General features: G+C 42.8%; 1 protein-coding gene across 1 annotated transcript in view; it reads left to right on the forward strand.

The window, feature by feature from the left end:
* The first annotated feature begins 7,421 nt into the window (after nt 1-7,421).
* LOC124775675 (sperm flagellar protein 2-like) overlaps nt 7,422-13,725 on the forward strand; it is a 52,411-nt gene continuing 46,107 nt past the window's right edge. Inside the window, exon 1 of the mRNA XM_047250503.1 lies at nt 7,422-7,628. Coding sequence (XP_047106459.1) covers nt 7,422-7,628 — 207 coding nt within the window. The remainder of the gene's footprint in view (nt 7,629-13,725) is intronic.

The raw sequence follows: 13,725 nt of genomic DNA on the forward strand, positions 1-13,725 counted from the left end.
ATGCTGGATGTAGTCCTGTGGAACGGCTTGCCATGCCATTTCCACCTGGCGCCTCAGTTGGACTAGCGTTCGTGCTGGACGTGCAGACCGCGTGAGACGACGCTTCATCCAGTCCCAAACATGCTCAATGGGGGACAGATCCAGAGATCTTGCTGGCCAGGGTAGTTGACTTACACCTTCTAGAGCACGTTGGGTGGCACGGGATACATGCGGACGTGCAATGTCCTGTTGGAACAGCAAGTTCCCTTGCCGGTCTAGGAATGGTAGAACGATGGGTTCGACGACGGTTTGGATGTACCGTGCACTATTCAGTGTCCCCTCGACGATCACCAGTGGTGTACGGCCAGTGTAGGAGATCGCTCCCCACACCATGATGCCGGGTGTTGGCCCTGTGTGCCTCGGTCGTATGCAGTCCTGATTGTGGCGCTCACCTGCACGGCGCCAAACACGCATACGACCATCATTGGCACCAAGGCAGAAGCGACTCTCATCGCTGAAGACGACACGTCTCCATTCGTCCCTCCATTCACGCCTGTCGCGACACCACTGGAGGCGGGCTGCACGATGTTGGGGCGTGAGCGGAAGACGGCCTAACGGTGTGCGGAACCGTAGCCCAGCTTCATGGAGACGGTTGCGAATGGTCCTCGCCGATACCCCAGGAGCAACAGTGTCCCTAATTTGCTGGGAAGTGGTGGTGCGGTCCCCTACGGCACTGCGTAGGATCCTACGGTCTTGGCGTGCATCCGTGCGTCGCTGCGGTCCGGTCCCAGGTCGCCGGGCACGTGCACCTTCCGCCGACCACTGGCGACAACATCGATGTACTGTGGAGACCTCACGCCCCACGTGTTGAGCAATTCGGCGGTACGTCCACCCGGCCTCCCGCATGCCCACTATACGCCCTCGCTCAAAGTCCGTCAACTGCACATACGGTTCACGTCCACGCTGTCGCGGTATGCTACCAGTGTTAAAGACTGTGATGGAGCTCCGTATGGCACGGCAAACTGGCTGACACTGACGGCGGCGGTGCACAAATGCTGCGCAGCTAGCGCCATTCGACGGCCAACACCGCGGTTCCTGGTGTGTCCGCTGTGCCGTGCGTGTGATCATTGCTTGTACAGCCCTCTCGCAGTGTCCGGAGCAAGTATGGTGGGTCTGACACACCGGTGTCAATGTGTTCTTTTTTCCATTTCCAGGAGTGTAGATTACAAAAATCAGAAATTAGGTGACCAAAATCTGACATTTTAGTGTCTAGAAAGATAAATAGTTTGACAAAAATCCACATTATATTATTGTCCATGTCCATAACTACAGTCACAGTAAATAACTAACACTTTCTCCAGATTTTCAGTTGAGAAACTAAAACCTTTGTTTATTAATAGCATCTTATATGCCGAGAATGATCGTTCCACGTCAACAGATGTCACCGGGGCGTATTTAAATGACGAAATGACGGTATTAGGCTCAATTGGACCGCACACTCACGTTCTGTTGATTTACCTGATGTCAGCCACAGTGCAGAGGGTGGTCAGGCTTGTTTTTTTTTTTTTTTTTTTTTTTTTTTTGCGCTGCTGTCTTTAGTTTCTCACTATCTTTCATACCAATAGACACTGGGACCAAGTTGATTTTTTCTATCACCTCTTGTATCAATTGCAGTTGCCTGTAGACTGGTTTCCCTGAACACTCTAGAGCTTTAATAATAGCGACCAAAAATGCATAATGGGATTTTATGTATGCAGTGTCTTTGGAAATTGTTGTGTCCTTTAGAAGATCTTTAGCTGAAGTAATGCTAACTGCCTTCTCCCGCAATTTAAGAAAATGTTCTTAAAGTCTTCCAAATGCTCGCTGTAATATTCCACGTTCTCCAGCGACTAAGTACGGGTTCTGGTGGAAGTGGTACGGTGGGAAGTTCCTCTCGAAATAACTGGATTCTTGTAGGTGCTTTAATAAAAAAAAAACCTTTTGATAACTGAAACTAGCTTATTTACCTGTGGAAAATCGAGATGTATCGTCTCAGCTACACGATTCAGGGCATGGGCAATTCATGTGATCTGGAACAAGGCTGGATAAAATACTAACAACTTAACAGCAGCAATCATGTATGCGACAGCATTATGTAGATTGCAAATACTTTCTTTTCATATAGACTGTTGGGAAAAAGTAATTTAAGGGCTTTATTAACAAAGTGAGCAGTTGTTTCCCAGTTAGTCTTTTTTAGCTCCCTGCTGCAGTTCCGATGAGGTACGGAGCGAGTGTCAGTACCCAACTTTCCAGCAGTCAAATTAGCCGCATATCGACCTTGTCTGTCAGTTGTCTCATCGACAGTGATCCACATGTATGAATCGCCTAGATCTTCCCTTATCCTGTTCAAAGTATTTTTAGATAAACTATCTAAATAGATCTTTCTCAGTGTGGATTGTGATAGAATGCTCCAGTGGCAGTATCCCCCAGAAAACTTTTGAACTGGCTATTTTCAAATGCATTGAATGGTATGTTTGCCACAACAATGGCTCAACGCATGTCAAGATGAAATTCGTTCTTGTTTGTTGCATTTGATTTAGTTACAAACGTTTGTTTCAACTCTGATTTATTTTTTTAAATTTGCCTGGTGTTTAATCCCTGCAACGTGCTGACTTATATGCTACCTCTGTTCAGAACGTACCTAAAAACGAAAAGAAATGAGAAATACTTTGTGGAACAATTTACGTATGAGATCTACTTGGCAAAATTAACCTACATTAAGCGTTTAGAAACAATATTTTTGCATTCTCACGTGTGTGGTCCAATTTAACTCGGGGGAAAAAAGTGGCATCACTGTTCTCTGAGTGGGCGTAGCAGATAAAAAGAATCAGAGGTGATTTTGGAGCTGGCTGCTTTCGGTATGCTTGACTTTCCGCAAATACACATCCAAGCAGCACGCTGACCGACTGAATGAAGACAGTGCAGGTTTTTTAAACAGGCTGTTCCGACAGGGCAGGAAGGCGCCCGAGGCATATCACAAGGCTCCTCTGTGGCTTGCCGGCCCATTTGACCGTTCACTTCACGCATGCAAACAAACCAGTTATCATTCAATTACTGATTTGTAAGTAGACGGAAAGACCAGAAGAGTAGTTTTAGTGATACAAGTTTTATCTGACTGGATTTTTAAAAATTAGACACAGTCAGTTTCTATCATGAAATTAGGTATTTTTAGGATTTTTAAAAATAAGGTACAATCAGGTTCTAACATGAAATTAGGTATTTTAGGTACTATAAAATTACAATTTTCGATAAAATATTTGCGTAATTCTTAGCTGGGAAGACTATGAGTGAATGTTAGTCATACAAATTTTTACTTAATTGAATTTCAAAAATTTAGGTGCAATCAGGTACTAACTTGAAATTAGGTATTATTAGGAGCTATAACACTGGCATTTTCAATCGGGTAAGTTGGCGTAATTCGTGTATCTACAACTTTTGTTGCCTTTAAAGAGGAACAAAATAGGTTTTTACCTAAAATTCGAGATCTAATTATAAGGATTAATGCATGTCCGCGCTAAATTTCGAACTTCTGTAAAAGATCGCATGTCTTGGAGGTTTTGCGTCCGTTTAAATCTGATATGCTTTTTTAGTTGTTTCTGCAACGGTGTTCTGAACCGTTTTGTGTACCAAGGGGGATCAGCGTCGTGTGTTGATTTATTTGGTATTAACCTCTTAGTTGCTGCAGATATTATTTCTTCGAATTCAAGCCACATCCGGTCTGTACTTACATTGTTAATTTGGAATGAGTGGAGATTGTCTCTCAGGAAAGCTTCAAGTAAATTTTTATCTGCTTTTTTTAATATGTAGAGGTAGGGGTGTAAATATGGAAACGTGTGGGTAATGTGGAAACGTATAGTATCTGACCTGCTGAGTACTGTACTGTAGCGGGGCAGCCAGAAATTGTTGCAATGTTTTCCTATTTGTCACGGTAGAGGATTAGGAGTCAGCTGAGCAACAGACGCCGTGACTGTGATGGAATTTACGTTCGCGCATTTTCTAAACCTTTTTCGAGGTAAGTTGTGGTATTATATTTATCTACATATTTTGTAGTTATTTTTCTTTACGTCTGCTAGCTTATAAAGGGAGGTGCTTAGAAGGTGTTAGCAGTCCTTTGTGGAAACGTGTCCACAATACCGACATCAAGTACATTACTTCTAATACGTTTTACGTATGTTTCTAGATACCACAAAAGCTAACTGATCGGAAACCAAGAGCTATTGTAAGGAAGTGGGATGCAGAAAACATGATTAAGGCTATAATAGCCTTAAGAGCAAAGCAGATGGGGCTAAGAAGAGCAGTAAAAGTTTTCAGTGTACCTCAGACGACACTTCAAAGGTTTGTGCATAGTGATATGTCACCTGAAGAATGTGGTCCTTTGAGACTTTGACGAAGGCCTGTTGTTGTGTTCATAGTTCCGCGTAGTCAGCACGTACACAACTTTCCCACTAGAGCGCGCCCCACTAAGCACAAAAGCGCAGGCGCAGCGCTCGTCCGTCTCCGCACTACGAGATGGCGCTGTCTTAGAGACGGAGCAAATTCTGCTTCCGCCGACCCGAGTATTAATATGTAACGCAGCCAATGAGATTGCTGCTAACGTAGAACCTTTTCTCCTTGCGGATCACACTCGCGCAGTGATACCTGATTATAACGAGTGTACAGACCTCCGATTAGTCAGTCTGCGTTAGTCTGCATTTGTCTATAGTCAAGTTTTAGTCTGCGCCTAATAAGATTATCATATTCCTGTACATAGCCATGAAGAGAAATTTATAGACACTTTGTCAAGTATCAGATATATGTGAGAATAAGAATAACGTACCAAGACCAAAGGTACTTCAGATTGTCAATTGTAAATAGCATCCGGAACCAAGTTAAGTTATTTTTATGCTTGCTATTATTTTAATAAATGTGTGTGAAAATTAATCAAGTTTTGTTTAAAGTTGGTCACCGTCAATCTTCTACTCTAAGCGTGCAAGTGGCATTTCTATCGTCTGACCTAACGGCAGAAGATAAACACGCCACGATAAGACCACGAGACATATTGCTGACACTCGCCTACTTCGTTAGAGCGACAAGTCAAATAATCTGATGGTGTGTGTACCGAAGGTCTTACAGTACACACACCACACCTGTACTACCTGATGCTATTGAGAAACAGTTGGTACAGTATCTCATTGAAATGGATAATCGCTTCTATGGCCTTACCACATTAGATGTCAAGAGAATGACACATCAGCTGGCGGAAAGAAATAATATTAATCATCCTTTTACTTCAAATGCTGCAGGTAGAGCTTGGTTTGTCCTTTTTCTTAGACGACACAGAAATAAACTCACAACCCACAAACGTATGGGGATCTCATTCTCGAGAGCAAACGGGTTCAACAAAGAAGCTGTAGACACGTTTTTTGACATTTTGGAAGTTGTGTATAGTAAACACTCCTATAGTGCTGATCGTGTGTACAATGTGGACGAGACTGGGCTCTCTGTCGTCCAGAGCATAATACCACATGTAATTGGACTGAAAGGTAAACGTCAAGTAGGTGCCCTCACATCAGCAGAGCGAGGATCCCTGGTGACTGTCATATGCTGTATGAGTGCTGGCGGTACTTTTATACCACAAATGATGATCTTCCCCCAGGAAGAACTGGACTGATACTCTACTGAAAGGAGCACCACCTGGAACAATTGGTAAATGCCATCCTTCATGCAGGATTCAAACTGAGCTCTTCTCTGAGTGGTGTGACCACTTCATTTTTAAGGCACTCAAAAGAATCTCCTGTGTTGTTAATTCTTGATGGGCATAACGGTCATGCCAGAAACCTTCAAGGTATAGAACGTGCAAAGGGAGAACCATGTTACAATCTTGAGCATCCCGCCTCACACCTCTCATAAAATTCAGCCACTTGATAAGACCTTTATGGGCATCTAAAAACCTAACGCTGAGTATGTTCGCCAATGGTTGCGACACAGCAGCCGGCACTTATATCTGAGTTTTTTGGGATAGCCTACCTAAAGTGCCCCCAGACTGGTTCTATTGCTGCAAAAGGATTTTTGTAGACTGGAATTTTCCCGTGTGACGGGACTGTTTTCGCAGAAATCGACTTTATAGCTGCCACGTCGGCTTTAGATGAGGCCAAAAGTGTGAGAGAAACATGAGAATCCAGCATCTCCAGGTGGAAGTAATGACCTCGTACAAGAAGACACTCAGAACGCATTCAGACTTGTGACAACTGACAGCCCAAGTGAAGATGGCCAAAGAGAAAGCAGAAGGTCAACATCGTTGTCAAATACCTCATCAAACACCTGTGTGTCTCCACAAGATATCGTGTCGATCCCTCTTCTAAAGAAGAAGGTTTCCAACAGAGGTCGTAAGCCAGCTGTTTTGACATCTTCGCCTTATAAAACACGCCTTCAAGACCCCTTACTAAAGGGTAAACAGAAGCTTCCTAAGGCACCCGCCAAAAGCAAGAAAAAACGTGAAGCTCCTCCTACAAAACCATCCAAAATAGGCTTATCTGAGGATTCAGGTGAAGAGCCTAATGCACCAACTGTCTCTTCAGGCGAGTCAGATTTGGATCACCCAGTTCGGGAAGAAAAACCTACTGAAGAAGATGCCATTTGTACTTTTTGTGGAGGCGCATTTTCCAAAGACGTACGGGGGGAATTGTGGCTTATGTGTAAAGTGTGTGAGGAGTGGAGTCACTCTTTGTGTGCCGGAAATGAAGGAGATATTTACATATGCGATTTTTGCAAGTGAACTTCCCTTATGACGCATTTTTCTATTAAAGTTGCGTTTAAAAGTATTTTTGTGTGATTTAAATTTAATATAAAATAAAATAGTTTCTAATATTTTTAATAGTTTTCGTTTGAAGTAGTCAATTTCCCACAATTTTAAGGCGTTTCCACATCACCCGCGCTTCTTGAAAAGTTAATGAGTTGTTGTGCAAGCAGAAAATATTTTTTCAATCTTTAACATATTGATTTTTTGTGTGTCATAATATTACATTCACTGCCAAAACATTATGAATTAGCTGTGGCTAAATTTTGAAGCTGAAAGAGAAGTAAACATTTCTTTTATACTACAAAAACAAACTGGGTTTCCACATTTACACCCCTACCTCTATATTTTTCGTTTATTTTTGGAGGATTTGGGGGTTACAATATTCAGTCTCCCTGCGACAACCCTGTGTTCACTAATCCCCGATCCGTTTTGATGCTCGTTATTACCTCAGGATTATTTGTTGCTAAGAGTTCTATTCGACTTGTCTTCGGTAACGCCAAAAGTGAAGATATAACCCCATCTGACGCGGGTAAAGAGCTAGACCAGTATTGTGAAGATGCCTGTGTTTGAGTAGCGTTCCGGGAGGGGCCGATAGAGTCCTCTGGTGTCGGTGGCAGGAGCGGCGATGGGCGAGATACTGCAGCGGTGGGTGTGGCGGCGGCTGGGCGTGGCTGTGGACAAGGATCCGGCGCTGTTCGCGCGCCAGGTGGCCGACGGCGTGCTGCTCGCGGACCTGCTGCAGGCTTACGGCGTGCTGGGCCACGAGGCGCACTCCTGCGTCTCCCCAGTCACTGACCCGCGGCTGCGCCTCAGCAACCTGCGCTTCCTCAAGGTCAGCTCACTTCCACCACCACTGTACTCCGTTCATCATAAGAACAAACCCGAATGAAAACATTACGCCGTGTATTCTTCCGCGTTTGCTTGAATCTCATTGGATTTCGTTTCACGTGGAGCGGAAGCCGAGTTGTAACCAGTACAGTCAAGTACGGTCATAAGGATACTTTTTATACTGTGTTACAGCCACATAGATTGAGCGATAATGTGCGGGACACAGCTTTACTGCCGACCGGTGTGGCCGATCGGTTCTAGGCGCTATAGTCTGGAACCGCGCGACCGCTACGTCGCAGGTTCGAATCCTGCCTCGGGCACGGATGTGTGTGATGTCCTTAGGTTAGTTAGGTTTAAGTAGTTATAAGTTCAAGGGGACTGATGACCTCAGATATTAAGTCCCGTAGTGCTCAGCCATTTGAACAGCTTTGCCGGCGCGTTAAACTTGGACTGCACTGGCCAGCCAGAGGTCCAACTAGCCTGCACTGACGTGAGTGTTGCAGTTCAGACGGAAAAAGAGACGGGCAAAGAAACAAAGGATGAAATAATATTTGAAATTACAATAAAATCCATCCACGCTCTATCCATCTGTTTTTTTTTTTTTTTTTTTTTTTTTTTAAGTTCATAGTTCGTTGAGTTTGGTTTGGGCGGACGTCACAAGACATCCGTTCAAGATTCTTTGACTCAGTTTTTTATCACAGAGAGCACGCAGCCCTCTGACCGAACACTAGCTACTGTGCCCATTATACTCATCACTAGTGGCTTTTTGCGATTCCCGTAAGTGTTCGGGCAATGTTTGTATATCCGCAGAGAAGAAGATGGTCAAATGGCCGGTGAGCCTTAACTATATATAGTTAAAGAAAGAGCAGATACCATCTTCATATATATATATATATGCGGTTGCGCAAACAGTGCCCGAACTCTTACGGGAATCGGTAAAACGCCGGGAGTAATGGGTATAATGGGCAGGGGCACTATGGATATAGTGCTGACAGTAAGTTGGGAATGTGGGTCCCACGGGAGGCGTGCCTGAGGTAAGTCCCTGCAGGCGCACTATACTCTGTCTCTTCGGTGGCTCAGATGGATAGTGCGTCTGCCATGTAAGCAGGAGAGCCCGGGTTCGAGTCCCGGTCGGGGTACACATTTTCAATTGTCCCCATTGACTTATATTAACTTCTGTATGCAGCTAGGGGTATTCATTTCATTGTAATTTCATTTAACGAGCTGCATGGTCACCGATGGTATCTGTTCTTTCGGACATGTCCGAAAGAACAGATACCACCTTCATATATAAATAATATTTGGCAAAACTCCAGCACTGCCGCGTGCTTCTTAGGTGACCAGACGGAAAGTATAAAATACTCGCGTTCTCACCTGACATAGTATTCTGTTTACAAACACAGGGCAATTTTTCTGATCGAGCTATGTGTGACGCAAAAGCATACAGCAGGGATTTCACCGCACTGTTGAATACTGAAGCCACTGAAGCTATTAATTACAGTCAGTGGTCTGGTAACCTCTTAGCTCCTTCCTTATCCGAATCCGAGAAATACATTTCAGTACTGGAACTGTCATCTGCTACGTTGATAACGAGTCGATCAACAACAGAATCCACAAAGCCACCCATCGGCCGCATTTTCTCCTCTTCTTTTATGACGTGGCATCCTATATCCTGCCAACGTTCGGACATGGGAAAAAGCTGGGTGAGTTAGTTCCAGTACGTCTGGCAGCTTAACAGCCTTGTTATTTCTAGGGCCAAATCCCTTAACTTGACTCCAGATCAGTTCTGTTGGGTTTATATTGTAATAGTACAGTGGCAAACGTAAAAATGCAGCACTTTTATGGTGCGCTCGATGCTGTGGAAATGATTGTTTTTCATGTTTCTACGAAATATATCTACATTCGTGGTATAAAACAATGGACATAGTCCAAAACAGAGTATTTAGTTTTAATTTTTGCCTTAAAAATTTAATTGTTATGTTTTCTTAATTTTAGCAACCTTTAATAAAAAGTCTTTCATAAAATATCAATAACTGAGACATTATATTTCAAATAAAAACAGGAATTTCGCGTGCAATATGTAATTACATAACTTGACTAGAAGAAGGGATCGGTTGGTAGGACACGTTCTAAGGCATCAAGAATGACCAATTTAGTATTGGAGGGCAGCATGGAGGGTAAAAATCGTAGAGGGAGACCAAGAGAAAATACACTAAGCAGATTTAGAGGGATGTAGGTTGCAGTATGTATTTGGAGATGAAGAAGATTGCACAGGATAGAGTAGCATGGAGAGCTGCATCAAACCAGTCTCTGGACTGGAGAACACAACAACAACATGAGATTATAAACAAGAAGACGTGCATTATTCATAAAAAACGATGATGAAAGTTACAATTACGAGATGTAGGTAATTTAAATTGAACGACAAAAAAATTGACTCGGGCGAGACGAATCAGCGAAGCATTTACTGATTTGTGTATCAAACTGCTACGCTACCCATTCCGCTGTACACGAATATGCACTGGCGTCTAAACTGTATTTAATACATTCCATCGGAAAAATGCAGAGCCGATTATCTCTGTAAATTTATGACAAACATTAAGAACAACCAATTTCTCGGCACTTTTTAACCGTGTTCCACACGCGTGTTTCACCTACGGAACAGGAAGTAGCCTCAGTCATTTTCATACTGCGTGTTTCACAGCGCGACAATCAGAGCACAACAGTGCAGAGGCTGTGACTATACACGATTTTTGGAATACAAACTACATAACTAAAGCGTGATTAAGAAAAACGTTGGTGGCTGCTAATACATTTGAATATCTTACAGTTTCGTTTAGCGTAACTTAGTAATAATATGTTTAATTCATAAGTAAGACCTACTTCCAAGGGCGCAACACCTGTCTACGTGTGCTACGGCTTTCGGCCAATCTTCGCGTTTATGTTTATTTACATAGGTTTATTCTTATGATGAACAGAGTAGTAGCACAGTTTGGTCGAGTGATTCTAGGCGCTTGAGTCCGAAACTACGCGGCTGCTACGGTCGCAGGTTAGAATCCTGCCTGGGGCATGGATGTGTGTGAGGTCCTTAGGTTAGTTAGGTTTAAATAGTTCTACATCTGGGGGACCGATGACCTCAGATGTTAAGTCCCATAGTGCTTAGAGCCATTTGAAGCATAGTTTGGAGGCAGCCACCTTAATCGTCACAAACAGTCATATACCCTGTTTACATTGGGCTCCCAAAGCCGCATTTCATAAATAAATTCCCCAATACCGCTTCTGGGTGGTCATGTAAGCACTTCAAAATCAATTCTGGAAATCCTCTTGTGGTTGCCTGTTTTCCAATTCCGCAATCGATTTTCGCTCCCATGTAAACGCAACGGGTTGTGAAACGTGCTTGGGCTATCAGGTTTCGTCTTGTTTCTAAAAAAATTCGGCTAATAAGGACGGAGTGGCTTTTTGTACAGTGTAGAATAAGAAGAAATATTAGACTGAAGCTGTTTATATCTCATCTAATTATAGGGAAATACAGAGTGTCCTGACTAAATCATAAACGTAATAGCTGTTTTCCAGGCGCCGTATTTAACTGGGCTAGCAAACCCGCTTCAGACCTAAACATGTAAACATGACAGCGAAAAACGGTTTCCGAAACTCGGTTTTTGTCTTTCGAAAGATATGTCGCATGTAAATGCAGTGACCCACACATGGAATCATAACAGACGCGACAAAAAGCACGCCACAATTTGATTGATTCTCATTGCCAAACCTAACAATTGTGGGATCATGGTCGCTTCTCTCGTAACAAACTTTTTCTTCTGCTGCATATCCATTAATGGATGTTGGCGACCACATGTTAAATCTTTCTTCCGTGAACCGCAGATGTAATAGCTGGTCTACACGTCATAGTCCTGTCCACTGCTTCATACGAGATGCGACAATAAATTAATGAGACTGATTTTCTTTGCAAGATGTGGCAACCCTTCAGGCTTGCGTAGGCACAATATCTTTGACCTTGGTCTTCGATGCAACAGCTCAGTCGTGAGTTGTGCTGTAAAAGTTAACAAGTGTTTGTGTCTCTCGTCACAGAAATGGAACCGCATAATATTGCACAACTGTATGCCATTTCTTTTTGCGTTAAATTGGGTGAAAACGTGATGACAACTTACAGTCAGCTTCAGAAGGCTTTTGGAGAGGAGGTTATGTCAAGAGCTCAAGTTTTTCCCTGGCATAAAATGCAGCCAATCTGTTAGAGCAAACGGAAATCAATCCAGAATTGATGAGCCGTGTTATCACTGGTGATGAAAGTCGGTTTTTTTCAATACCATCCAGAGACAAAACGCCAAAGTTCGCAATGGTGCTCAGAGGGATCACCCAGACCAAAAAACGCTCACATGTCAAAGTCAAAAGTCAAATGCATGCTTGTGTGCGTCTTTGATTCCAAGGAAATTGTTCATAAAGAGTGGGTGTCTCATGGACAAACAGTTAACCAATATTACTACAAAGAAATTTTAGAAAGACTTCCTAAAAGAGTTCTTCGTGTCTGTCCCAACATTGCTGATAATGGGATTCTGCATCACAATAATGCGACATCCCATACTGCTCCGTCAGTACAGCAATCATTAACCTCCAAACAAATTTCAGTACTACCACAGCCACCTTATTCACCGGATATCGCTCCGTGCGACATTTTTCTATTTCCAAGAGTCAAAACGGCGGTCAAGGGACGCCATTTTCAAACAACACAAGACGTCCAAAAAGCTGTGACGATGGTCTTGGAGGATATTACAGAAGATGAGTTCCAGAAATGTTACCATCAGTGGCAGAAACGCTGGAAAAAGTGTGTGCAATCAGAAGGGAACTACTTTGAAGGAGACAGCACTAAACTTGACTATAACGGTAAGCAACATTTTTTTTGCTCATGAGTCTCATTACTTTATTGTCGCATCTCATATTGTCCAACGAGGATGTTCTTCTTCACCCTTACCTTCTTTTTCCTTCAATCTTCCCTTCTATTATTAACTGCAGAAGCATGTATTTGGTGTTCCGTACTATATGTCCTAGGTATGCAGTCTTTCTTCTTTTAAGCACTGTCAACATTTCTCGCTGCACGTTCATTCGTTCCAGTACTTCTGTGCTGGTTATTCTTGCAGTCCACGGTATTTTAAGCATTCTGCAATAAATCCACATTTCAAAGACCTCTAACTTCTTCGTTGTTGTCATTTTAGTGTCCATCCTTCGGAACCATATAGAAGCACGGACCAGATGTAGCATTTTACAAATCGGACTCTAAGGTTTAGGTCTGGGGCTGTGCTTGTAAGAACATCGGACTGTAAGGTTTAGGTCTAGGGCTGTGCTTGTAAGAATATTCTTAAATTTTATGAAGGCGTTTCGAGCGTTCTCTATGCGACGTTTTATTTCCAAGTCTGTTCGACAGTCTTCACAAAGCCAGGTTCCGAGGTATTTAAACTTGTTGACTCTTTGTATCACAGACCCTTCAAATCGTAGATTTGCATCTTTAAATGAGTCGGACTTTCGTGTGACAATCATAAAATTAGTCTTTTTGATGTTAATATTCAGACCTAGAGTACTGCTTTAATCTCCTACTATGTTGACGAGTTGTTGAAGAACATCTAAATTATCAGCTATCAGTACAGTGTCACCAACATATCGAATGTTGTTGATATACACTCCGTTAGCCTTTATGCCATTTTCTACATCAAGTGCCTCCTGGAAAATACTCTGAGTATAAGTTAAATAACAGGGGTGACAGTATGCATCCTCGTCGGACTCCTCTATATATATTGACCAAATCTGTGACCTCATTATCAAATTTAACCTGCGCTGTCTGATTCCAGTATAAATTCTCTATACAGCGGATATTTTTCTCATCTATATCAATTCTTTTCAGAATTTCCATGAGTTTATGATGTACTCTATCGAGTGCTTTCTCGTAGTCAATGAAACATAGGCCTACATTTTTACCCAGATCATAGCAGTTTTGTTCTAGAACTTGTAGTGCGGCCATTACTTCTCATGTACCTAAACCTTTTCTAAATCCAAACTGTGTCTCACTAATGAATTTCTCACATTTTTCCTATAGC

The sequence above is a fragment of the Schistocerca piceifrons genome, chromosome 2 (genome assembly GCF_021461385.2).
Source record: "Schistocerca piceifrons isolate TAMUIC-IGC-003096 chromosome 2, iqSchPice1.1, whole genome shotgun sequence".
NCBI classification, from domain to species: Eukaryota; Metazoa; Arthropoda; class Insecta; order Orthoptera; family Acrididae; genus Schistocerca; species Schistocerca piceifrons.